The sequence below is a fragment of the Oryx dammah genome, unplaced genomic scaffold, assembly GCF_014754425.2.
Source record: "Oryx dammah isolate SB20612 unplaced genomic scaffold, SCBI_Odam_1.1 HiC_scaffold_27, whole genome shotgun sequence".
In the NCBI taxonomy this organism is placed as follows: Eukaryota; Metazoa; Chordata; class Mammalia; order Artiodactyla; family Bovidae; genus Oryx; species Oryx dammah.
The window spans coordinates 124,325,619-124,350,819 of NW_024070211.1; the positions used below are offsets into that span (position 1 = coordinate 124,325,619).

The 25,201-nt window shown below is 35.8% G+C and overlaps 1 protein-coding gene across 1 annotated transcript in view; it reads left to right on the forward strand.

The window, feature by feature from the left end:
* Positions 1 to 9,069, forward strand: part of ZNF804A (zinc finger protein 804A) — a 69,563-nt gene extending 60,494 nt beyond the window's left edge. The window contains exons 2-3 of the mRNA XM_040227941.1: positions 3,538 to 3,668; positions 5,369 to 9,069. Of these exons, the coding sequence (XP_040083875.1) occupies positions 3,538 to 3,668; positions 5,369 to 8,600 (3,363 nt within the window). The 3' untranslated portion in view covers positions 8,601 to 9,069. The remainder of the gene's footprint in view (positions 1 to 3,537; positions 3,669 to 5,368) is intronic.
* The last annotated feature ends 16,132 nt before the right edge of the window (positions 9,070 to 25,201 follow it).

Here is a 25,201-nt window from a genome sequence, read left to right on the forward strand (position 1 = left end):
GATGATGGACAGGGAGGCCTGGCATGCTGCAATCCATGGGGTTGCAAAGATTCGAACATGACTGAGTGACTGAACTGAACTGAACTGACAACCTCTGCAATACAAAAACAACATTTGCATTCTTCTCTAGATCATCATTTAGAAGCTGATTCTGCCATGTCAATCACTCAGTTATTTCACAGCTATACCACAACTGTTTTGGCATTTGAAAATTGACAGACTCCTTGATATTTAACTATTATATCAGTAGAAATGGATTAAGTAAAATCATAATGGTTAATTTGAAACTGTAAACAATGGATTCCTAGCAATTTCATATATTTGCTTTAGAAAAGCTTTACTTTTTGTTAGAAGCATTATACTTTTAATTTGCATATATATATACATATATAACATATATAACAGAAATTAACATTTATTCTAAAAATTTTATTAAAAATAGTCATCTATTTTTCTTAATTGTATCAGCTTCCCAAAGGATCTAGTAGGAAAAATTATGTCTGATTGCTAAAATATTGCTATATATAAATAGAACTTAAAAACTTTGAATGTTAGTTGATATTGCAGCATTCTTGCTCTATTTCACTTGGCACTTTGATTTTTAAAATGTTTATTTTAGAGAATTTATCTTCTGTTTTCTTCAGATTCTCTCTTAGCACCCTCCTCCTAACCCAAACCCTATCTTGATTGACTGTCTGTTTGTTAAAATGGCAGGTGTTATTTCTCAGTAAAGGTAATGCATATCCTTTAGGTCATTCAATTATGCACACCCAATAAATCACTAATTCTACTTTTTCTCTCCACTGCAACTCCTTTAGAAAAGGTTTTTAATGTTTTTAGCTGGTTCATTGCAAAATTCTATTTATTCGTCACTTTGTCTTTAATTTTACTCCATGGCAAAATTTCATGCATACCAATGCCAAAAGAATCTTAATAAAATGAAAATTGTATCATGGCAAAACAAAATAAAATCCTATTGTGACATTAAATTGTTTAAACTCTCCTTAATGTTTTCTATAGTCACATTAAGTCATATGTTAGACAGTGTACCCCAGGAAATGGTTGGACCTTATAATTCATTAAGTCTTGCTACTTCCACACATACAATCTGCTGTAGCCATGCTTCTTTAAATCATGCATTTTTTCAGAATCTGCATGCTCTTATTTCTGTGTTATACAAAACTGTTTTATTTCCCCTGAAATATCCTTCCACTTCCAACATTCAACCCTTCTTCTTCATTTTTTTACATCCTTTAAAACCCAAATCAGGTGTGGCTTTTCTCAGGAGCCTGACCAGGGATTTTGGGTGCACCCCTTTACTGTCTTCATAGGTCACAAAAAGATTTCCTCAACCACTGATTGCCATTATCTTTTCCTGTGTGCCTTTTCTCCCTATTTTTGTGAAATGTATATAAATATACACTCACTTGTCCACACATATAGTCACACACACACACACACACTAACACACCAGATAAGGTAAAAATATATCTTTTACCTTTCTAAAAATATCCTAGCCATTTAACAGAGTAACCACAGCTGGTGATCGATTTGTTGAATGAATTTTGATATGACCTCAAGATTTTAGGAGACAGAGATAACCAAGACCATGAACATTTAAAATTTAGAATTAAAACTTTCTTGCCCTATTATACTCTAATTCTACATATTTTCAAAAACAATAAATGGTTGAATATGTGTTATAAAATTGCAGCTATTTTTGTTATATCAATGTGATAATATATCAAAATTTTACTTTTATGATTGGCACCCCACTCCAGTACCCTTGGCTGGAAAATCCCATGGACGGAGGAGCCCGGTAAGCTGCAGTCCATGGGGTCGCTATGATTCGGGCATGACTGAACAACTTCATTTTCACTTTCACTTTTCACGCATTGGAGAAGGAAATGGCAACCCACTCCAGCGTTCTTGCCTGGAGAACCCCAGGGACGGCGGAGCCTGGTGGGCTGCCGTCTATGGGGTCGCACAGAGTTGAACGCAACTGAAGTGATGCAGCAGCAGGAGCTGCAGAACAAGTTAGACATTTATGACATGGTCTTAATTTTATTTAAATTCAGCTCTAAATAGACTCCCTAACAAATATGTCAATGCAAATTATCTCAAAGTTTTGTTCAATCACTTCATGGAAATGTGATTAGTATATGCTTTATTCTCTTAAATTCCTATTTTAAGACTGATGTGTCATGATGGAATGACATGAATTCCACAGGAAAATACAGTACTTAAAAAAAATGTTTTAAAGTTTTTAATGGCTGTATACTGTTTCTGTGAAAGACTATAGTGAAAATATCTGGGGCATGGGACCGCTTTGGTATCTCCTAAATAATGCCACATACATGGCTATTTATCAATTCTATTCAACTTGACATGTTATTTTTCTGTCCTACAATCCCAAATCTCAGCTCCTTTAATAAGGATGAACATATGCTCAATGTAAAAAGAATTTTCACAATAATACTGTTAATTTTCTTCCTAGATCTTGAATTATTTGAGAAATATTCCTGATATTTGAGGGATGGGATTATTTTAAATCACATTATTAGTGGGAATTTGACTTGTAGATTCATGTAAGACATTTACTCTTCTCAGAAAATATGAAAAAGATCAGATACCTTTCTAATATAGAGCATATCAGCAGAAATAGAGATACAGACATAGAGAACAAATGTAAGACACCAAGAAAGGAAGGAGGGGTGGGATGAATTGGGAGATTGGAATTGATATATATATACATTGCTATGTTTAAAAAGATAACTAAAGAGAACATATCATATAGCACAAGAAACTACTTACTGCTCTTTTGTGACCTAAATAAGAAGGAAATCCAAAAAAGAGGGGATATATGTATACAAATGGCCGACTAGTTTTCCTGCACAGTAGAAAGTGACACAATATTGTAAAGCAACTGTACTCTAATACAAATTTTAAAATGATGGAATTTATTACACATAACTAAAATACACAAGCTAATGGATTTGTTTTAAAAAATTAGTTTTTTTTTTTTTTTTTTTTAAGACTCCAACAGCTTCCCAAATGGTGCTAGTGGTGAAGAACTTGCCTGACAATGCAGGAGTCGTAAGAGTTACAGGTTCAATCCCTGAGTTGAGACGATCCCCTGGAGGAAAATATGGCAACCCACTCTAGTATTCGTGCTTGGAGAAGCCCATGAACAGAGGAACCTGGGGGACTTTAGCACACATACATGCATAAGACTCCAACACTTCATCTGAATTAGGCAGAGAACCTTGGCAGGCAACAATCGATAAGCAAAGATAAATTTCCAGTTTATTAAGGCATAGGTATACCTTTTAATACCATGTAAGGATGTGTTTGGGCACTTTTTTTACAAGCCAAAAATGCAAGAACATATCTTGTTAGAAGTAGATTGTCACAAGTGCTGTACTTTCCTTAGATGAGATCAAAGATGATGCATTAGAAAATTTCAATAACAATAATAGTGACTTTGACATTACTATAGACTCAAATGCTATTAATCATTTTCGTATTTTTTAATAGAGGCTCAAAGAACTGAAACAAAGGGAGTTTGCTCGAAATGTAGCATCTAAATCCAGGAAAGATGAAAGAAAACAGGAAAAGGCACTCCAACGCCTGCACAAGCTGGCTGAGCTAAGAAAGGAAACTGTATGGTGAGTGTGCAGTAAAATGTTTTCTTAAAATATGATGACAAAAAAGGAAATGAATAAAGGACACAAATATATTTATTTCTGTACCCAGAATAAGACAATCACATTTTCATAACTTTCTGTGTCCTGTGAACAGTAAACTGAATTTGAGATTTAGGCAAACACCTGTTTAATGCACATTTCAATAAAAAGCCAAATTGCTGCAACTTTAGTTTCTAAAAATTAATTTTACATCATTAATCAATTTGTGTTAATAGAAAGCCATTCTATCTCAGTGAAATTCAAAACATTTGATTGAAGAAGAGATTTAAGCACCATCTCATAGCCCTTGTTATAAGTAGAGTTCTAAGAGGAAGTAATTTTTTAATTGAAAATTTGGAGAACTTTTATTTGAAATGATCTTTAAGAATACATATGGAAGGAGAAAGAGAAATAGTGTTAGGGGATAATGACATATCAAAACATTGTTTGAGATGTCAGATTTTAAAAGTCAAAGTAAAGTGTAAATCAATCTGGAATCCTATAGTGAACTGTTAAAACCAAACATAACTGCTATTCAATTATACCAACCAGGTATTTTTATTCTGTGCAGTAAAAAATGAAAAATTATACAAGTGCAAGTTTACATTTCAGACTATTATAGTACCTATGTAATTTAATGTCCTATAAGTAGCCTTTGCAAATGTAAAGTATATTTTAAGAGAAATAGACTTGATAATAAGACATGTACAGAAGAAGCAAAACTTCTTATCTAAGTTACTTTTCTTAGCATACAGTACATATTTCACCTTACATACACACACACATTTTTCCCAATAATTTGGTGCCTCTAATGAGATGCAAATTAAGAATTAGTGATGTTTCTTTCTGTCATACAAGACAATGAACCAGTACATTGTGTTAAAGTTTAAATAAATAATTTGATTAAAAAATTTGAGACCATTTATTACCTCTCAGAAACTAACATTTTAGAAAAGCAGGGGAAATTCTGCACAGCATGATTCTCTTGGGGCAAAGATGATATTTAGTTAGATCTTTATGTGCTGGACAGTATAGTTCTTTTTATAAAAACTCACTATTTATGGTATCCTGTGATGCCAAATAAATGGAAAACACAACCTATATTTATTCTATATAATGGTATAATGAATAACTTCAGGATAATTTTTAAATATTGAGAATGGCAATTTCAAAAGACTTAAAGCTCTCATTGAGCATATCACCGAGTCTTGATAGACACTCGATGAGCATTGGTTGAATTGTTGAAACTGAATTCCCAGTCTTGTTTACATCATGACTGAGAGTTTTTGTTTTAACTTCCTTCATATTCTCCATATAGGACCAATGATATTAAGTATTTGTGAATTAAAAGGATTTCTTAAGAGAATTATGTATTCCAAAGTGTCACTGATGGGGGTAAAGAAACATTTTTATTCTGGAAACACTGACTAAAAGTCTTTGACCATTTCTATTAGTAGCTGTAAAAGTAACTTCAAGAGGTCATCTCCAAATGATCCCAAACGATATCCAATAACTAAATTAAATTGCGATACTATGGAAGTCAATTGCACTACATGAAAGTAATTATCTTACAAAGATTTAAGAACTTGAAAGAAATCTTATGATGACATTTCTAAGATGTAAATGCTTGTTTTTCCTCAAAAGTGTCTTATCTGAAAACATATTTTTGTTTCTTTCTGTAGCGCTCCTGGAAGTGGTCCTATGTTCAAGTCAACGACCGTTACTGTGAGAGAAAATTGTAATGAAATTTCCCAAAGAGCTGTTGTGGATTCAGTTAATAACCAGGAAGATTTTAAATGCACTTTGATTCATAGCCAAGAGAAGGCTAAAGATGTGACCACTCTTGCTGCAGATCCAGAAAACACAAAGAGTTATATGGCCAAAAATAACCAACTTGAAGATCAAGCCCAGGGGATTCACAGACACAAAACTGGCTTTTCTTTTGCATTTCCAAAGAAAGCATCCGTGAAACTGGAGTCCTCAGCTGCAGCCTTCTCTGAATACAATGATGATGCCTCTGCGGAAAAAGGATTTAGCAGAAAAAGTAGATTTGTCCCGGGTGCTTGTCATCTTCAACTATCTTCACCAACAGATGTGCTTTTGAATTCCGTGGAGAAAGCAAACTCTTTTCATCCACCAGAGGGAATGTGCACTGACAAAGAAACTACTCAAACTCAAGTGATGAAAGAAGTTTCTAGTGAAAAAGATCCATTATTATTACCTCCATTTTGCCAGTTTCAGCTCCCTTCATCATCTGATGCAGATAATTATCAAATTTCAGTCCCTTCAGCAGATCAGATTTCACCAGAAGATGTTCTTAATGAAGACATACCTATAAATGGTAACACTTCTGAATTGCTAGGAAATAAATTCATAGTTCTTGATATAGCTAATGACAACATGTCTTTGCAGGCTACCACCAAGGAAACTGTTAAGGGCAATGTGACATCCACGAATGAAGTTGAAAATAAAAATCACGGTCTGGACGTGTTGACCCCTGTAAATTCTGAAGAGGATAATATAACCTTACATAAAAAAAAAGATTTATATAAAAGACCATGTGAGCCATTTATACCTGTACTTAACAAAGATGGATCCACAGTTCTTCAGTGGCCATCAGAAATGCTGACATATACAACCACTCAACCATCAATTTCCTATAGCTGTAATCCTCTCTGTTTTGATTTCAAGTCCACAAAATTAAACAACAAGCTAGATAAAAATAAACTGCCTTTAAGTGATCTTTCTTCTCAGCAGAAGGGAGAAGAAATTTACAAGAACCCAGTTTTGGATTGCAAGGATACATCTATGGCAGGATTCACTGATTATGAAATTGGAGGTAGCAGCAATGGACATACCCAAGTCATTTCTCATTTGACTGATGATACTGTCTCCAATAGCTGTGATTCTGGAAAAAATGAGAGTATGGGTCAGAGGTATAAAAATATTTCCTGTAGGATCAGAAAAACAAAAAAATATACTTTTACTAAAAATAAGATAAAGCCAGATGCTCTAGATGGGAAATACAGCAAAATAAGATTGAAAAATACTCATGAACGCTGGTTCCATAAAAGTAGAAGAAAGAAAAAAAGAAAGTTATGTCACCATAATTATGGAGAGAAAACCAAAGAATCAGAAACTCATTTCAAAATGGAAACAGAAAATAGTTACACTGATACAACTAGAAAAAAACTACTGGAAACAATTTCAGAAAAACAGTATTTAACTGCAGAACAACTATTGGACTCACAACAATTACCTGATAAAAGGCCCAAATCTACATCCATATACTTCAGTGAAAATGAAGAAACGTGTAAAACCTGGAACACTGAATACAATAATATCATCAGTTCTAAAAACTACTGTAAAAACAGCTCAGTTGTCTTAAATGGACAATCCAATTCAACAGTGATACATTCTGCAAAACATAATTTAACATACTCCAGAACATACTGTAGTTGGAAAGCTAAAATGTCCAGCTGTAGTCATGATCACAGATGCCTAGTTCTTCAGAATGAAATGAAATGCATGAGTCAGAGCCAGGCTGTTAAAAGAGGCTATAATTCTCTCATTAATGAATCAGAAAGATGCCATCGAAAACGTAGACAACATTCATATTCTTATTCTTCAGACGAAAGTTTAAATCGACAAAATTATCTACCAGAAGAATTCTTGAGGTCACATCGTGCTTCTGCTCCTTGCAAACCTAAGAGGAAACAGAAGAGAAAAAGAAATCGATTCCACATGGGTTTTGAAGCTTTGGAACTCAAAGAGAAAACAGATTATCCCAAGAAAGGCAATTCTTCCTTACATCACCAGGGTAAAATAATAAGTGAAGACAGAAAAGAGGAAGTAAAGGCACAGGAAACTGCAGATGTCAAAAGGTACTCAGAACAACTAGACCAAGTAGAAAATAAACTGGCTTTGCCCACCAGCAGCCCTCTTCCTTCTGAAACCAATGATGAAACTAAGCAAATTGTAATGGAGACCACTTCTGGTGAACTGTCAGAGATTTCCAGTGAACCCACCACATCAACCTATACAGTTAGTGCCCCAGCAAAAGAAGAAATAGACAGTACCTTGCTTGAACACAAAGAAAGAAGTGAGGATACAAATGTCAGTGAAAAGCAAATTCCTTTCAAGGTGCCTAATATTGAAAGGAACTTTAGACAGTCACAACCTAAATCATACCTTTGTCATTATGAACTGGCTGAAGCCCTTCCACAAGGCAAGATGAATGAGGCATCAACGGAGTGGCTGTGTTTTAATTCAGGAATCCTTAATGCACAACCACCATTGCCATTCAAAGAAGCACATGTCAGTGGCCATACCTTTGTAACAACAGAGCAGATCCTGGCTCCATTCGCTTTACCAGAACAGGCATTATTGATTCCGATAGAAAACCATGACAAGTTCAAAAATCTACCATGTGAAGTATACCAGCACATCATACCACCAAACATGCTGGCCAACAAGGTCAAGTTCACTTCTCCTCCAGCCGCCCTCGCACCCCCCAGCACACCTCTGCAGCCTTTGCCTTTGCAGCAGCCCCTGTGCTCTACCTCTGTCACTACTATCCACCACACTGTTTTACAACAGCATGCGGCAGCTGCTGCAGCCGCAGCTGCAGCGGCAGCTGCAGGAACCTTTAAAGTACTTCAACCACACCAACAGTTTCTGTCCCAGGTCCCAGCTCTCACCAGAACATCATTACCTCAGATCTCAGTAGGACCAATAGGCCCGAGGCTTTGTCCTGGGAGTCAGCCAACTTTTGTTGCTCCTCCTCAGGTGCCAATCATCCCAGCTTCAGTCCTTCATCCTAGCCATCTGGCTTTCCCACCTCTGCCCCATGCCCTCTTCCCTTCGCTGCTCTCCCCGCACCCTACAGTCATCCCACTGCAGCCCCTGTTCTAGTCATCACCATGAGAGGGAAAGAAAATATCCATGTGAAAACTACTGCCATATGTGTTAATGCTCATTAAGTGGATAATAGCCTATTTAAATGGTGGAAATAAACTAGCGAAAATATGGCTTCATTGATATGAAATCACTTACTATAAGTATAATGATGCAAATAAATTCTTAAGCTTCTGATATATAATATTATTAAGGCACTGAATAGTTTGAAAATCAATATAATCTATGCTGTATATCAAAATGATGTCTTAAGAGTATGTATAATGTATATAAAATATATTTATAGTACTGTAATTTATGTTGTAAAGTATGCCCTTCATTTTTTTTAATCTTTGTGTATTTGCACCTATTTAATGTTTAGACAAAGCTGATGGCACTATGTTTTGTACCATGTTCCCTGAAACTGTAAATTCAGTGAAAAATATCTCTTGCAATAAATTTTTGTTAAATATTTAAGTAAATCAAACCCTTGTTTTTAGTTGGTTTTCACTGGGGATTGTATAGTAACAATAGGTTTTGAGTTTATATTGCTTCCTGTTTATTGACATCTCTGAACCTTAGAGGCTCAGCAAAGCATCTTTGCTACTCTATCAGTACTTATACTATAATACTGTCTTTCTGAATAAGTATAACAAGTCTTTTTGCTTTTCTGTTTTTCATAATGTTGCATATACTCAGAGTTTACTATATTTCATGAACGCTTGAATTATATAATGAGCCATGGAAATTCTTGTTAAAGTAATGTTAGTATTTGGTGTAGTGGAAGCAAATCACTACAATATGCAAAGTATTTAGTATTCTTCCCGGGACTATAAAACAGTACTAGTAGATAAGACATAGCAAGTAACCAATATAAGTTCTTATGACATTTTTGTATGTCAAAAATTACCAAATGTATTGTGTTTATTTTTAATTATTGCAGGAAATATACATATATAAGAATGTTGGCATGGATTAAGGAATAAGTTTAATTAATCACTAACCATTATATAACATCTTGCGAAGAATGGCATAAACACAACCTGGATATATTCTTAACTGAGAATCTGGAAGTGGGAAAAGAAGTAAATAAATAGCTTTTCCTTCTGCAAATCTTTCTAATAGACATGTTTCTATCATATTTCCAAATCATCTAGAAACAATTAGAAAGTCTTCACATTACCCTTCCAGATTCTGTTCTATTTTTAATGACCTCTGCATTTTCATTCACTCAAATGCTGCTTCTATGTGTACTCAAGAATATAATTATTTAATAGAAAAATAGAGAATATCACACTTCCCATGACAGTTTTCTAACGTGTACCTGCCCCAGTGCATGCCACTTGTTAAGACAAAGTCTACTTGCTTGATAGAGAAAATTCAACTCACTAAGGGCAAACAATGAAGGATTATGGTAGCCTAGCAATGAATCCAAGGAAAAGAGAGGCCAAATGAGTCCATTTAAAGGGAGCGCAACTTTTAAGTGATCCTGCACTGAAGAAACACTATTTCATAAGTTTTCTATAAGAAGTGGGTTACCCTAAAAATATTTAGCACAAGCATATATTCCCATAGCAGATTAATACACTGAATTCTACTTTAACTAGAGAAATAAGAGACAAAAAAAATCTGTTGTCTACTTCCTTTATTATGTGCACTAATAATCATTGATTTAAAGGTTTTGCTGCAAAATGGTTGTGAAAGATTGTGTGATTGACAAGTATGAATGAAAAATAATGAGAAAAAATTTTATTTCAAACACTCTAAGATAACATGTTTAAAAATGATAATTAAAATTGGAATGGGTGTTTTTTCCCCAAGCAAAATATTTGAAACTATCTTTGAAGATAATATATTAAGAGATGGGAATATCTACTGAGGAATGCTGACCCAGTTTGTTTTTAATAACAGAGCAGAATTGTTGCTTCTGCTGTTTAAAATCAAACCAAGTGTTTCACTTCAAATATGCAGATTTTCCCTTTCTTTCTGTCATCTTTTGACTATCATTCCACACATTCACCTCTTACCTTTTGTTCTTATTCTTTAGTTATTTCTCCCCCTGATCTTTTCCTTCTTTATGTCACTATATAGATCATTTGTATTTGTGTGGGTATCCTCTGCTTCTTTCTCCATTATCACCCTTTTAGTTTGTCTTCAATTCTGTTGCTCACTTACATTTATTTTTGTTAAATAACACATTTAGGTAGTCTAACTTTAGTTGTTGTAGCAGAATATATGTTTAGTTTCTATATAATAGATATTTCTAGAAAGTTTGATGAGGAATATTCTCACTTAAGACTAATTGAAACTCACCTTGGTAGACAAACTGCTTTGTTTTCATGGATACCAGTGACTGAACAACAAACGAATGTTAGCTGAGTATGTTGAAGCCATTCTCACTACTAAGAATTCATTTAGATACTTGATATCTTTGATAAGATATTGCTTATATAGTCTGGGCATCTGTTATACTCTCGGGACTCAAAATGACACACTTGTCATCTGTTCTGATAACACCAACTCCAAAATAAAGGGACTTATAAGCCAACTGAAGATCAGTCATTAGTAGAGCAATTACACACGTCTGTCAGCGTGGACTTGTCAAGCAATGAAGCTATGAGAGGATTACCAGTCAAGCACATATTAGTGGTGGCAGGAGTTAGGCCAGTATAGCAGCATTATTCTGGGGGTAGGTTTGGGCACTGTCTGATGGCTTGTCCATAAATCCTGGAGCTAAAATACCAGTCCCATCCAGGTATAAATTACATTCTATCTAATTGGGGAATTTTATTCTAACACCATCTCTTTTCATTTCATGCAAACATTTCATGCAAGATGAAATGTTTTCATTTCACGCAAGGAACATTTCATGCAAAGACGGGCACAATTAAGGACAGAAATTGTATGAACCTAAAAGAAGCAGAAGATATTAAGAAGAGGTGGCAAGAATACACAGAAGAACTATACAAAAAAGATCTTCATGACCCAGATAACCATAATGGTGTGTTCACTCACCCAGAGCAAGACATCCTGGAATAAGAAGGCAACTGGGCCTTAGGAAGCATCACTATGAACTAAGCTAGTGAAGGTAATGGAATTCCAGTTGAGGTATTTCAAATCCTAAAGGATGATGCTGTGAGAGTGCTGCACTCAGTGTGCCAGCAAATTTGGAAAACTCAGCAGGGGCCAAAGACTGGAAAAGGTCAGTTTTCATTCCAATCGCAAAGAAAGGCAATGCCAAAGAGTGCTCAAACTATCATAAAATTGCACTCATCTCACACGCTGGCAAAGTAATACTCAAAACTCTCCAAGCCAGGCTTCAACAGTACATGAACTATGAACTTCTACATGTTCAAGCTGGATTTAGAAAAGGCAGAGGAACCAGAGATCAAATTCCCAACATCCGTTGGGTCATTGAAAAAGCACAAGAGTTCCAGAAAACCATCTACTTCTCTTTTATTGACTACACCAAAGGCTTTGACTGTGTGGATCACAACAAACTATAGAAAATTCTTAAAGAGATGGAAATACCAGACCACATGACCTGTCTCTTCAGAAATCTGTATACAGGTCAAGAAGCAACTGTTAGAACTGGACATGGAACAACAGACCAGTTCCAAATTGGGGAAGGAGTTCATCAAGGCTGTATATTGTCACTGTGTTTATTTAGCTTATATGCAGAATACATCATGCAAAATGGTAGGCTGGATGAAGCACAACCTGGAATCAACATTGCCAGGAGAAATATGAATAACCTCAGATATGCAGATGACACCACCCTTAGAGCAGAAAGCAAAGAAGAGCTAGAGAGACTCTTGATGAAAGTGAAAGATGAGAGTAAAAAAGTTGGATTAAAACTCAATAGTCAGAAAACTAAGATCATGGCATCTGGTCCCATCACTTCATGGCAAATAGTTGGGGAAACAATGGAAACAGTGACAGACTTTATTTTGGGGGACTCCAAATTCACTGCAGATGGTGACTGTAGCCATGACATTAAAATATGCTTTTTCCTTGGTAGAAATGCTATGACCAACACAGACAGCATATTAAAAAGCAGAGACATTACTTTGCCAACAAAAGTCCATCTAGTAAAAGCTATGGTTTTTCCAGTAGTCATATATGGATGTGAGAGTTGGACTATAGAGAAAGCTGAGCACTGAAGAATAGATGCTTTGGTACTGTGGTGTTGGAGAAGACTCTTGAGGGTCCCTTGGACTGCAAGGAGATCAAACCAGTCAATCTTAACGGAAATCAGTCCTGAATATTCAATGGAAGAACTGATGCTAAAGCTGAAGCTCCAACACTTTGGCTACCTAATGTGAAGATCTGACTCATCTGAAAAGACCCTGATGCTGGGAAAGATCGAAGGTGGGTAAAGAAGGGGACGACAGAGGATGGGATGGTTGGATGGCATCTCTGACTCCATGGACATGAATCTGAGTAAGTGCTGGGAGTTGGTGATGGACAGGGAAGCCTGGCATGTTGCCAGGGGGGTCTCAAAGTTCATGGGGTCTCAAAGAGTTGGACATACCTGAGTGACTGAACTGAACTGAACTGAACCAATCTGTTACTCACTTATATCTGGTCTGCTATTTATAGGAATCACTAACAGCATTTGTTATCATAAAGAAGAGTGATTTGGGGTATGCTGAAGAGAATAAAACCTTAACATGGAAAGTAACAAGTAACTACTGTAGCCAAATAACAAAGAACTCACATTGTATGACAGGAAGGAAACAAGGAAACTCATCCACAGCTAGTACAATTTTTCTGTCTCCCTCCCTCCTCTCTCTCAGACTTTTGCACATCAAGTGTTGAAGCCCTGTATAACATGTGCACAGACATCTCAACCTACATATCTGCTATGTATTTTGAACCCATAACTCAAATCCATGATCTTCCATTATAGGTACCACTTGAACCTATTATTTATCCTGTGTTCCAAAGCTCTGTGAATGTTATTTTAATAAAAGAAAACTGTTCCAAGCCAGAAGCCAGGGTGTTAGTATGCCCATGTGAAGTCAATCAATGAAGACTTATGCTTTGTTTCCTTAAGTTTTTCTCAGATACTTTCACTAGTATATTCTATATAGTTCTAGTCCTAGTAGTTCATAGCTGAATTGCTTTTATAAATTAATGTCTCTTTTCCCAATTTTCCATTCATACACTCTGTCCCCCATTGCTGCCACAGCTCCATTTTTGGGGCATCCCTGATGGCTCAGTGAGTAAAGTATCTGCCTGCAATACAGGAGCCACAGGAGTTATGGGCTCAATCCCTGGTTGGGAAGATGCCCTAGAGTAGGAAAGGGCAACCCACTCCAGTATTCTTGCCTGAGGAATCCCATGGACAGAAGAGCTTGATGAACTACAGTCCACGAGGTAACACAGAGTCAGACACAACTGAGCACATGAGCACAGCAAAATCGTATTATAACTCTCCTCTACTTTGAAGACTCTTCTGAGTTCTCAATTATTCTCAAGATAAACATCAAAGTTCTTCTGCTAAGTTGCTTCAGTAGTGTCCGACTCTGTGCGACCCCAAAGACGGCAGATTCTCCAGGCAAGAACACTGGAATGGGTTGCCATTTCCTTCTCCAGTGCAGAAAAGTGAAAAGTGAAAGTGAAGTCGCTCAGTCGTGTCCAACTCCTAGCGACCACATGGACTGCAGCCTACCAGGCTCCTCTATCCATGGGATTTTCCAGGCAAGAGTACTGGAGTGGGTTGCCATTGCCTCCTCCTCAAAGTTCTTAGTATGTCACATAAAATCTATGGGGAAGCAGGTGCTAGCTTTCCTACTTAGCATCATCCATTCCAGAATTCATCTAGGCTAATCACTCTACAATCATCTTCAAGTTTGTGTGAGCATGTTCTGTTGTCCTGCAATGCCTTCCTGCCTGTTTTTCTTCACTTGGCTAACTACTAATGAGCAACAATTTGTATCAGTTTTTTTAAGGGATTCTTACCCAGATTTTGGCTGTCTCCATGTGTTACCCTCCCATCCTCTGTCTTCACCTGGAATTTTTGTGCTCAGATATTGTTATGAAGTATTCTCAGTGCTGAATATATTGTCTTGTTATTGAAATCTACTGGATTAAGAGTTCCTTAAGTCCAAGTGCATTTGATACATAGTAAACACTCAATAAATTTCTTAAATGAGTTGGAAGAATGTAATTAAAAGCTATGCAGATTATATTGCAAAGTTCCAGAACTGTTACCCATTTCTACTCCAAACTGGTCCTAAATCAGTCATAAGTCTAAGTTAAAATATATTTTTCCAAAATAATTAGGGTTTCAAAACACCACTTAGAATGAAGAACTTATTTTTAATGGAATTTTGAATTATTTAAAATAGAAGTAAGCAATCATGAAAGCATGATTTGAACACTTTTCCTATCCTTGGAAGAAAGCACAACCTTCTACCTATTTTTCATCTTTCTATTTGTACTTGTCACTAGACATTAACATATCTTGTCAGACACAAAACTAGATATTGGTATAAATAAATGAGAACATACTACTACTCAGATATTCAAATCCAGTAAAAGAAGCAGACATGCAAAATCTTATATTGAGCTACACAAAGTGTGCTCTGTCAAAATGTGTTGATTTATATTTACCAATGCCTTCCCCCCCACCCTACTGTACTGTATTTTCCGTTTCTATTTTTGTTTTTACTTTTCTTCCCCTCTGTTTATTTGCCTAGCTGAGCCATTGTCCTTGGGAGTAAAAGTTGCCACCAGGGATGCTTTCTAATAAGCTGTTTACTTTCTCTTACATATAAAATGGTAAAGGTTTAAGGCTTACTTAGGTTATTAGTTGAGGTCCAAGTCTTGATTTAGAGGCTTAGTAAACGGCCATGCAATTTGTTCTGAGGTGTTGCGTATGACTAAAACCTAGCTCACCATCTGGCAGCCCTGTGGATTCTGTCCCCTTCCCTAGACCCAGCATGGGCTATATTGCTACAGAGAAAGCAACTATTTTTCCTTCACTCAAAGGCACCATTGCTCACTAAGCCAAATGCCTAGGGCAATATCCTTTTATTTATTCATGTGTGCATGCCTTCTAAGTTGCTGAGTTGTGTCCAACTCTTTGCAACCCCATGGACTATAGCCCATCAGGCTCCTCTATCCATGGGATTTTCCAGGCAAGAACAATAGATTGGGTTGCCATTTCCTTCTCTAGGGGATCTGCCCAACCTAGGGACTGAACCTATGTCTCCTGCATTGGCAGGTGAATTCTTTACTACTGCACCGCCTGGGATGCCCCTTTATTTATTCATAGAGCCATCTTTTAGATTAACACCTGCTCAGAGCTTTCAACACTTGGGAACATAGGCTATGGAACATACATGAGCCTGGAAGCTCCTGGTATAAAACTATAACAAGCTTTTCTTTTCTTTTACTCTCCTGAATCTTATTTTTAAGTAACCTAACTATTTTCATTTTTTACCCTTTTTGTGGTGATATTTTGAATATATTACTTACATATTTCATAATATTATCCCTTTTAAGATTCTGGTTTTAACTGCTATGTTTAAACTTTTTGTAAATTACTTCCTAACATTTTATGGGGTATATTTTCTATTTTTAAATATATTCATGCTATTTAGAATATTATATGTTTTAATTTTAAGAAATAAGTCTCATTACATTCAGTGGAATTAGTTACACTTTGTGGTTTAGTATTATTACCTTCCATATCTAGTTTGTATTGATTATCTCCAAGACTATCTTAATTCCCTCATGGAATATTAATTTCACTTCATTCCTCAGTATATTTATTGATAAGGAGCTTTGATGACATGCTTTACATTAATCCTTCAAGCTCTTCCAAAAGTTGTCTTATTCTCTTCAGTACATAATTCCTATAACCAGGAACTATACCCAGAACTGAATTTTCATTTTACCAACAAGAACTAGGATTAATGTTCTTGGAAACAGCTCATTTCATCTTGCTTTATGGGCTTAGTTCAACAGCTGGGCTTCTAACAGGAAAATCCTCTCAACACATAAACTTCTTGGTCTCCCTACTTAGCCCATGATCTCCTTTAGAATAAAACTAGATTTTCTTTTAAAAGATATTGGAGAGTATTTTCTTTACAATGGTGTGTTAGTTTCGTCTGTACAGCAAAATGAATCAGCTCTACGTGTATCCAAGAAAAGAGGGATGTATGTGCATGCAAAACTAGATCTTAAGCTTGTTCCTAACTCTTATCAGCACTACATCATGTTCTGGTGTTTATCTATTTCTGTTATCCCAATTAATTCAACATTTTGTTGTTCCCTAAACTTGCTACCTGAACACTGTACCTTGATCCTTCTAGTTGTGCTTGTTGAAGCTAACCTTTGTACTTGAGTAAATTATAGGGAGTCCAAAATGCTTATTGACTTGCATATCATGTTCCCTTCTTTGTTGCAAATTCCAACATATTCTTGATCTGAGCCTGCCCAAGTTGTAAATTCAAGGAGAGGGAGTTTTTTAAAATCCAGCATTTCAGTTGGGTTACTATTGTGGGTTCTATTAAATTTGCCATATAATTTTGAAAAAACTAAGTTTCAAATTAATGCTTTGAATTTCTGCTAATCTGCTGATGTTTTTAACTTGGTTTTAATCTAAATGATTTTACAAGTGGATATCACTTTAAGTTATATAAGTTTATAAGTCATTAAGCTTCATATTAAAATGGTACACCTAAAACTGATTATAGATTTTATTAAATGGCTTCTATCTCTAGAACAGTTGTACTGAAACAAAAGTGATAGAAATATTAATATGTTCTACTGAGATGAGAAATCTGTTTTTTACTTTGAAATGCAGTTCTCCTGACCATGACCTTTGAGAAGACATACCATTTGATAGATAGTGTGAAACATAATATTTTAAATACATTTTAAATTTTAGCAATTTTAGTTGCATCTTGCATTTCCAAAATTGCCAGTATACTTGCTTATCTGCTCTTCCAATAGATAATAGTAGTTTGACACTATATTTTTCAAGTGCTAAACAAAGATTTATTCGTAAAATTGAAATCAGAGGGTTTCTCTGGTATTCAGATAATATAGCAATGTTTTTTTAATATAGATAATCTTTGCCTAAATGTGCCAGCATAGAGAAGATTCTACAGAAATGCTTTTGTATACTGATAAGTGTAGCTACTATTGTAGGGTAGCCAGTAAAGATCATTATAGTTATACTAAGTTGTTAGAGTCCCCATTTATATGAACTGCAATCATAGTTTACTAAGAGTAGAGATGCTTCTTAAGTGACTATGAACATAGAGCTTTAGATGGAGTATAAATATAATACTCTCTCTACATGAAAGTAATACACTGAAGTGTTTCTATACACAAATTTAAATTGAATTCACCTATAAACTCTGTCTTCTCTGCTTGGGGCTTTCCTGGTGGCTCAGATGGTAAAGAATCTGCCTGAAATGCAGGAGACCCAGGTTTGACTCCTGGGTTGGAAAGATTCCCTGAAGAAGGAAATGGCAACCCATTCCAGTATTCTTACCTCAAGAATTTCATAGACAGAGGAGCCCGATAGGCCACAGTTCATGGTGTCGCAAAGAGTTGGACATGACCTAGAGAATAACACTCACTCACAAACTCTGAGCTCAGAGTTTAGTGAGGGAATGTATTTTTGGTTTTTAACCTCATGTTATTTTTTAATCGAGTTACTTGGAAGCTCTGTACAGTACTGAATGTTTTTCCCTTCCTTCTGGTACCAGGCACATTGTCCAGCATTCTAATCTCTTCCTGAAAGTCTGAGACATTGTCCCTTGGACATTGCTGCTCTCTCTTTTCAGTCACAGTCAAGAGGGTAAGTGGAACAGGCCACACTGATTCTATGTCATGCTCTCCTATCAAGCCTTCCAAGAAGAACACATGGAACTTTCTGAATGGAAATATTGGGACATTTTAAAGGGGTGGAGGGGTTACAAAGTGAGAATGTACATGTTAAAATCAAGTGCTGAATAGACTTTCCTTAGAAATAAATTCAGCCATTAACAAGAGGTTAGTGTTTTAGTACCTACTCAGGCTCTTTGCACTCAGATATGCTGCATTCCTCTCAGACTCCCTTCAAATCTTTATCCTGTTTTGAAAAACACTGTCATTCCTGCTTCAGCAGGGACAACATTTTCTGAAGTTCAAATCATTTGGTTAGGATTAGCACTCAGGGAGGTCACCGGCAGACACAGTTTCAGCTGGTTATGATGGTCATCACTCCTAATTCCACAAGAACACAGAGCTAGAGACATTGGTATTCCAAACTCCAGGCCTGAGGATGAGTTTTATGTCTCCAGATGTACATTGTGGAACACACACACACAAGCACACATGCTCACACACACACATACCATACACCTTTCAAGAACTGCCTAATGGTTGCTGCCTGGAATTCCTAGATGTTGGCCCCTAAGCAAGATGCTATCCTCTTGTCTCTCCACAGTCACAGTTAGGAGGTGAGAAGGGATATAATCTCAGATACATAAGGTGAAGATGAGAAAAATTTTCCTAACTCCTTGGAGGATGGTAAGAGGCATTCCTTTTCCACGTTATCAATAAATCTCATGTTTCTTTAGGTCTTCCATGGAAAATGCCATGATAACTATTCTAGTAAATTATTGAATAAATAGCTAGTAAAGCTGCTTGTCTTGAGTATTGATCAGCAATGAGTGGGCTAACTAATCAATTTTTGCCTAATATAATTCCAGGCTATGACCTCAGTATTCTTTGAGATACTCCTTCAATTTAACTTGTTTAGGCTGATGTGTCTCTTATGATCACTTATATCTACTATGTTCTAGGGCTCTACTAGTGCTGGACACACAGAGATAGAAAAAAACAAACTTTCAATATGAGTTTAGAATTGAAAGGAGGAAGTAGATAAGTAAATTGGCGATTTTAATATGATGGGCTACATATATAATAAACAATATGTTATAAAAGAGACTAAGCCACATTAAGGAAACAAAAGAGCAAAACAGGATCTTTTTGCTAGATGAGGCTGAGAGATAAACAAAAGACAGATCATTCGGACTTTATAGTTGAGAATGTCAGAAAGACAAAGTTTCCAGCAGCAGCAAGCAAATAATGTTGAATGGATATTCTAGCAGTTAGATAACCTAAGGCTATTTAAGAGTTGACTTTATAAGGGAAGTTTTCAAAGAGAGTAAGAAAGAATTTAAAAATAAAATCTGAGTCTCAGGTCTGGTCCATTTGGCTAATGTGATTGTTTACCTATAATAAAAAGACAATACAAGAGTGGAAGAAAGTGTACAAAAGTTGGAGAGCTTAGCAGAAAGGAAAATAACATATTCAATTTTTTGATACATTAAATTTGAGACACCTAGAATATATCCAAATTGAGCTATCTTACAAGTACATAAATATGTAGTAAAAATTCTCATATCTGAAATAATCAGAGCTGGCTTGTGGTCAGTTATTTGACTAAAGTGGAAAGCACACATTATGGAACAGATGCACGCTGGAACAGTCCAAACATCATATATTAATCCATTATCTTATTGGGTAATAAATTGACCAATATTGTATTATAAGCCCAAGGCATTTTCTCTGAATATGTTTTCTACCCATTGAAGTTATGGTCATCTTTTCTTATATAAGTAAAGTGTTAGTTACTCAGTCGTGTCCAACTCTTTGTGATCCCATGAACTGTAACCTGCCAGGCTCCTCTGTCCATAGGATTCTCCAGCAAGAACACTAGAGTGGGTAGCCATTCCCTTCTCCAGGGGGTCTTCCCAACCCAGGGATTGAACTGAGTCTCCTGTGTTGTGGGCAGACTCTTTACTGTCTGAGCCACCAGAGAAGCATCCATTGTAAACTATGGACTTTAGTTAATAATAGTATATCAATATTGATTCATCAATTGTAAGAAATATACCACACTAATTCATGCTGTTAATAATTGGGAATTGTGTGATAGTGAAGGGATCTGTATGAGAACTCTCTGTATCACCTGCTCAATTTTTCTGTAATTATTTAACTGTTTTATAAAAAGTCCATTAATTAAGTACAAACACATACAAGCACACCATGCACACCTTTACAACTAATTTTGCATGTGATCTTGGACCAATCTCTCTTAACTGCAATTTACTTGTCAATAAACTTGGATTGTTAAAACAGATTTCATATGAAGAATAATTTAAAATGTAAGAATGTTAAATATATCAATGTAATATAAAAGAAAATTACTGAACTTCAGTTAATATTAATTCACTTCATACATGTCCATATTCTTATTACACTCATTTATCTCTATCATGGAGAATTTATTCCACTGAAAGTTACCATACCAAAAATTAAAAAAAAACAAACCTCAATTTCATAAGATACAAACAATAAGGAAGATTTATTATCTCATAAAGCAGAATTAACATGGATAAGAATTGTTCACCATAAAAAAATGGCTATTGGATAGACATCTAGGAGGTATCCTATAATAATTTTTGTTTCATGCAACCTTTTGGCATTATGTGAAATATGGTTTTATCACTATAATTTGTTTTAAAATTGGCTCAAGAATGAATATATTTTGCCCCTTGCTTGATAACTTTGTAGGGTCACAATATCTATAATGTTTTTTATTTTAATATCCCCATCTATTTTTGCCACCAGAGAGAGAACAGTGCTTTTGTTGACACACAGGTGTACCTGATTTTCAATCATATTATTTCTGCAGGATCTCAGTTGGGGGTACCAGGGATTTATGGCAAAGACAGAAATTATTATTAAATCCATTCTACTTTTCTAGGAGAATCATGAGACTACAGATAAAAAGAGTAAAAGCTATTTTGCGTTTCTTATAAACAATAATTTTTCTAAGTGACTATGACCAATGCTATTATTGCCGCTCATTCATAATCTATTTTATACCCAGACTGTCAGGGTACAAAATTGCTTCAGGTCAAAGTTAATAAGTTAGAATTGTGAAATACATATTTATATTTCAGATGAACTGAATCACTGTTAAATTCTATATTTATAAATTATAAATGTCAACAAAAAAATCACTTAATATTTACTGTAGACAAGTAATCATTGTACAAAGCATCTAAGGTAGCTCATATCTTGAATCTGCAGGGTATCAGAATGTAATATGTATTATGTGCTGGCTGTTATTCCAGACGTATGTTCTCTTTAAAAAAAAAAAAAAAAACTGCAGTCAGTTATTTTAAATTTAAAATTTCTTATTGAGTGTTCCAGAATTAGGACATACAGTGATGGATGGAGTTATAATTTAGAGCAAATAATGTAATTCCTTACAAAATATGGTCATTCATTTAAAGATCATTTAATTCAGCTGTCTGATTATAATAGGGGAAATCTCTAAACCACAGGAAGATTTCCTTGTTAAATATCATGTGACAAGTTACTGTAGTAGCTAGAAAATAAACATTATGTTCCTGACCCACTCCCAAGTTAGTTTTTTTGTTTCCCTACAAGAATATAGTCTACCATACTAAAAAATGAATGAAGAAAATACATTAATTTGTGGTCAGTGGTCTGTAAAGGAACTTTCCAAACATCTCAACTATCTTTGCCTTTTCTTTCATTGTTTTTATGTGCTATTCCTCTTTCTATCTCTGTTCTCATATATCTTGGCAATTTTAAAAAGTGAGAGTTCTTCAATAGGCTTCAGAAGTGACCATTAAGGAAGAGAACCTGAACACGATCTGTTCTGACACGTCTGCCAGCCTCTACACAGCAGTGGATGCTATGTGAGCTGTGTGCTCAGTCACTCAGTCGTGTCTGACTCTTTGTGACCCCAGGGACTATAGCCAGCCAGGCTCCTCTGTCTATGGGATTGTCCAGGCAGGAATACTGGAGTGAATAGCCATTCCCTTCGCCAGGGCATCTTCCTGACGCAGGGATCAAACCCACGTCTCCTGCATTGTCAGCTGGATACTTTACTACTGAGCCACCTGGGAAGCCATAGTAATGGACAGCAGAGTCTTATTTATCTATAAATAAGATAAATATTTACCTTTAAATATTTTGCCGTGGGCTCAACATTACTTGACACCTTGGAATTATTAGGCCTGTTATTTATAAACATATAAATGCAATTAAAGAAAAAGTTACATTAAATAAAGTTATTTTTTGTAAGTTTGTTCCTGTTGTGAATAAGCAATGTATTTATTCTAAGACAGAAATAATTTTTGCTCAAATATTTTAGGTTAATATTTTCTTTATTTTAATTATACTTTATTCATGGAAAGTGGAGCAAAGATGATTAGAGAAAGTGACTAAAATAAACAAGAATAATGTAACCCAACAATAAAATAGTCAAGGGCTGTGAAAGGTCTGAGATTTTACCTACTTAAAAGATGACAAGGTAGCCTGTAACAGGTTCATGGATTCTGGTGGAAGATAGGAGACTGTTAGGTTAGAGATGAAGGGCAATGCTTCTCATTCAGGGCAATAGCATTAGCCTGAGTATCAGCATTTTGTTGCAGCCTTTCCCACTCCCCATCTTGGCAGATTCATGTGAAACATAGATGTACAGATTTATCTGCTCATAGTTGGTTGCACTGAAGAAGAAGAACACTGAGCTTAGAGAAACAGATTCTCTTTTAATCATCAACAGTAAGCATGCTTGCTCTTTTCTCCAGGGAGAGGAAGTATAGTTCTATTCCAAGTTTGTTCACTATCCGAACATTATTAAAAAAAAAAAAAATTCAGAAACAAAAGCACTCTCTACCTCACTTATAAGGCATACAAAAATGTGAGAGGTACCTGGAGAATTGTTTTTCAACACCTTCTACCTTATACAAATGTTTTCTTAAGACCTCCTCCTAAGATAAAGCAATTCTTTGAAACATTTGGATGCGGAGAGTGGGAAAGTCAAAGAAATCCCACTTAAAGAATAAGTAGTGTTATACAATTCTAATGAGGTAAGCTACAAAAGAAAAAATAATCAGTGTTCCAGACACTGGGATTTTTCTTTTCCTCTTTATATGTACCACTCCCCTGGCTTCTCTGTAATTTTATTTCTAAAGGTCTGCACTAGCAATGCTTTTCAGAAAACTTCTTTAGGATACTGATGCCACCTTGCCTCCACTTGCAGAGAGTTGAAAGAGGCTGAGAGTTTGCATTTCCTGATGGCTGCTCTTAGCCAGTGATTGACTGGTGCTTGAATTGAAAGCTCACTATGCTGCTAATCAAGAAAAACACTGAAGTGAAGCCTACACTTCCAAGTTTGCCTGAGGGATCAGCTATATTTGCCCTCCATAAGATTTTCTGGAAATAATATTCTTTCTAACTTCTACTTCCCTTTCTGTTTTCCCCATTACCTTCCTAGGTTATCCTGAGAGCACTTTTTTAGTAAATCATCTTCACAAAAATTTTTGTTTTAGATTTTACTTCTTATTAACTATGCCAAAGCAGGGAGGAAAGATTAAAGAGAATGAGAGCTTGTTGTTTAGTCACCAAGTCGTTCGACTCTTTGCGACCCATGGACTGCAGCATGCCAGGCTTCCCTGTCCCTCACCATGTTGCGGAGTTTGCTCAAGTTCATGTCCATTATTAGCTACCACTGTTGCTGCTGCTGCTGCTAAGTCGCTTCAGTCGTGTCCGACTCTGTGTGACCCCATGGACGGCAGCCCACCAGGCTCCTCCATCCCTGGGATTCTCCAGGCAAGAATACTGGATTGGGTTGCCGTTTCCTTCTCCAATGCATACACGCATGCTAAGTCACTTCAGTCGTGTCGGAATGCTGGCTGCTTATTATTTTCCAACACTGGGTAAGCCCTTGGTTTGATTGTCATAACAACTCTGTGAGGCAGGTATTATTATTCCATTTTACTTAGAGAGATTCAGAGAGGTTAATTTGCCCAAGTCCCATTGATTGTAAGTGGTAGAGCCCAGTTCCAAAGCCATCTTCATCCACTGTGTGTCCAAATGCTATGGAGATTAGGAAATCTAGTTTAAATTTCATTCTTCTGAATTTTGCTCTTGAGCTAAAAAAAGGCAGCTCTGAATAATATTTTCGTGAACCTTTTTGTTAAAATATTAACAGTCAAGCATATGCCCACAGAGGTATTTTTGGCAGTGACTCTGTTCATAGATAATGCTTCCTAGATGCTACTGATGTCACTCTATTCTATAGTCATATACTCCAACTAAGAGCAATTTTATAATCAGTGTTCCTCAAATATTATGGTGACTGAAAATGCAAAAATCCTTGGGTCCACCAAGAGGTAGGAATTCTTGAGTCAAGCTTATAGAAAATCCAGATCTACTAGTTTTAAACCTACAGGTTTTGATGGGAAGAGTTCTCTATACAGCACAGAGAACTGCGATTGCATTATGGAACTGAATTATGGAAAGTCAAAAGAAGTGAAAGAGAGCAGCAATTAATACTTTAAAATAGATATTAATTTATCCTAATATAGTGATATATTGGAAAATATTTGTAAATTCAGTTTCAGTGTTCCAATGTTGTTTTTTGCTGTATACTCTCATTGTGTTTTCTCTTTTTCTCTTATTTCCAGTGTAGATATACTTCAGTAGGGGGTGCAAGGATGGATATTTGAAGGCTTCTAATGAGGTCCCCAACTTTCCTGGATACTGCAATAGATGTAGCT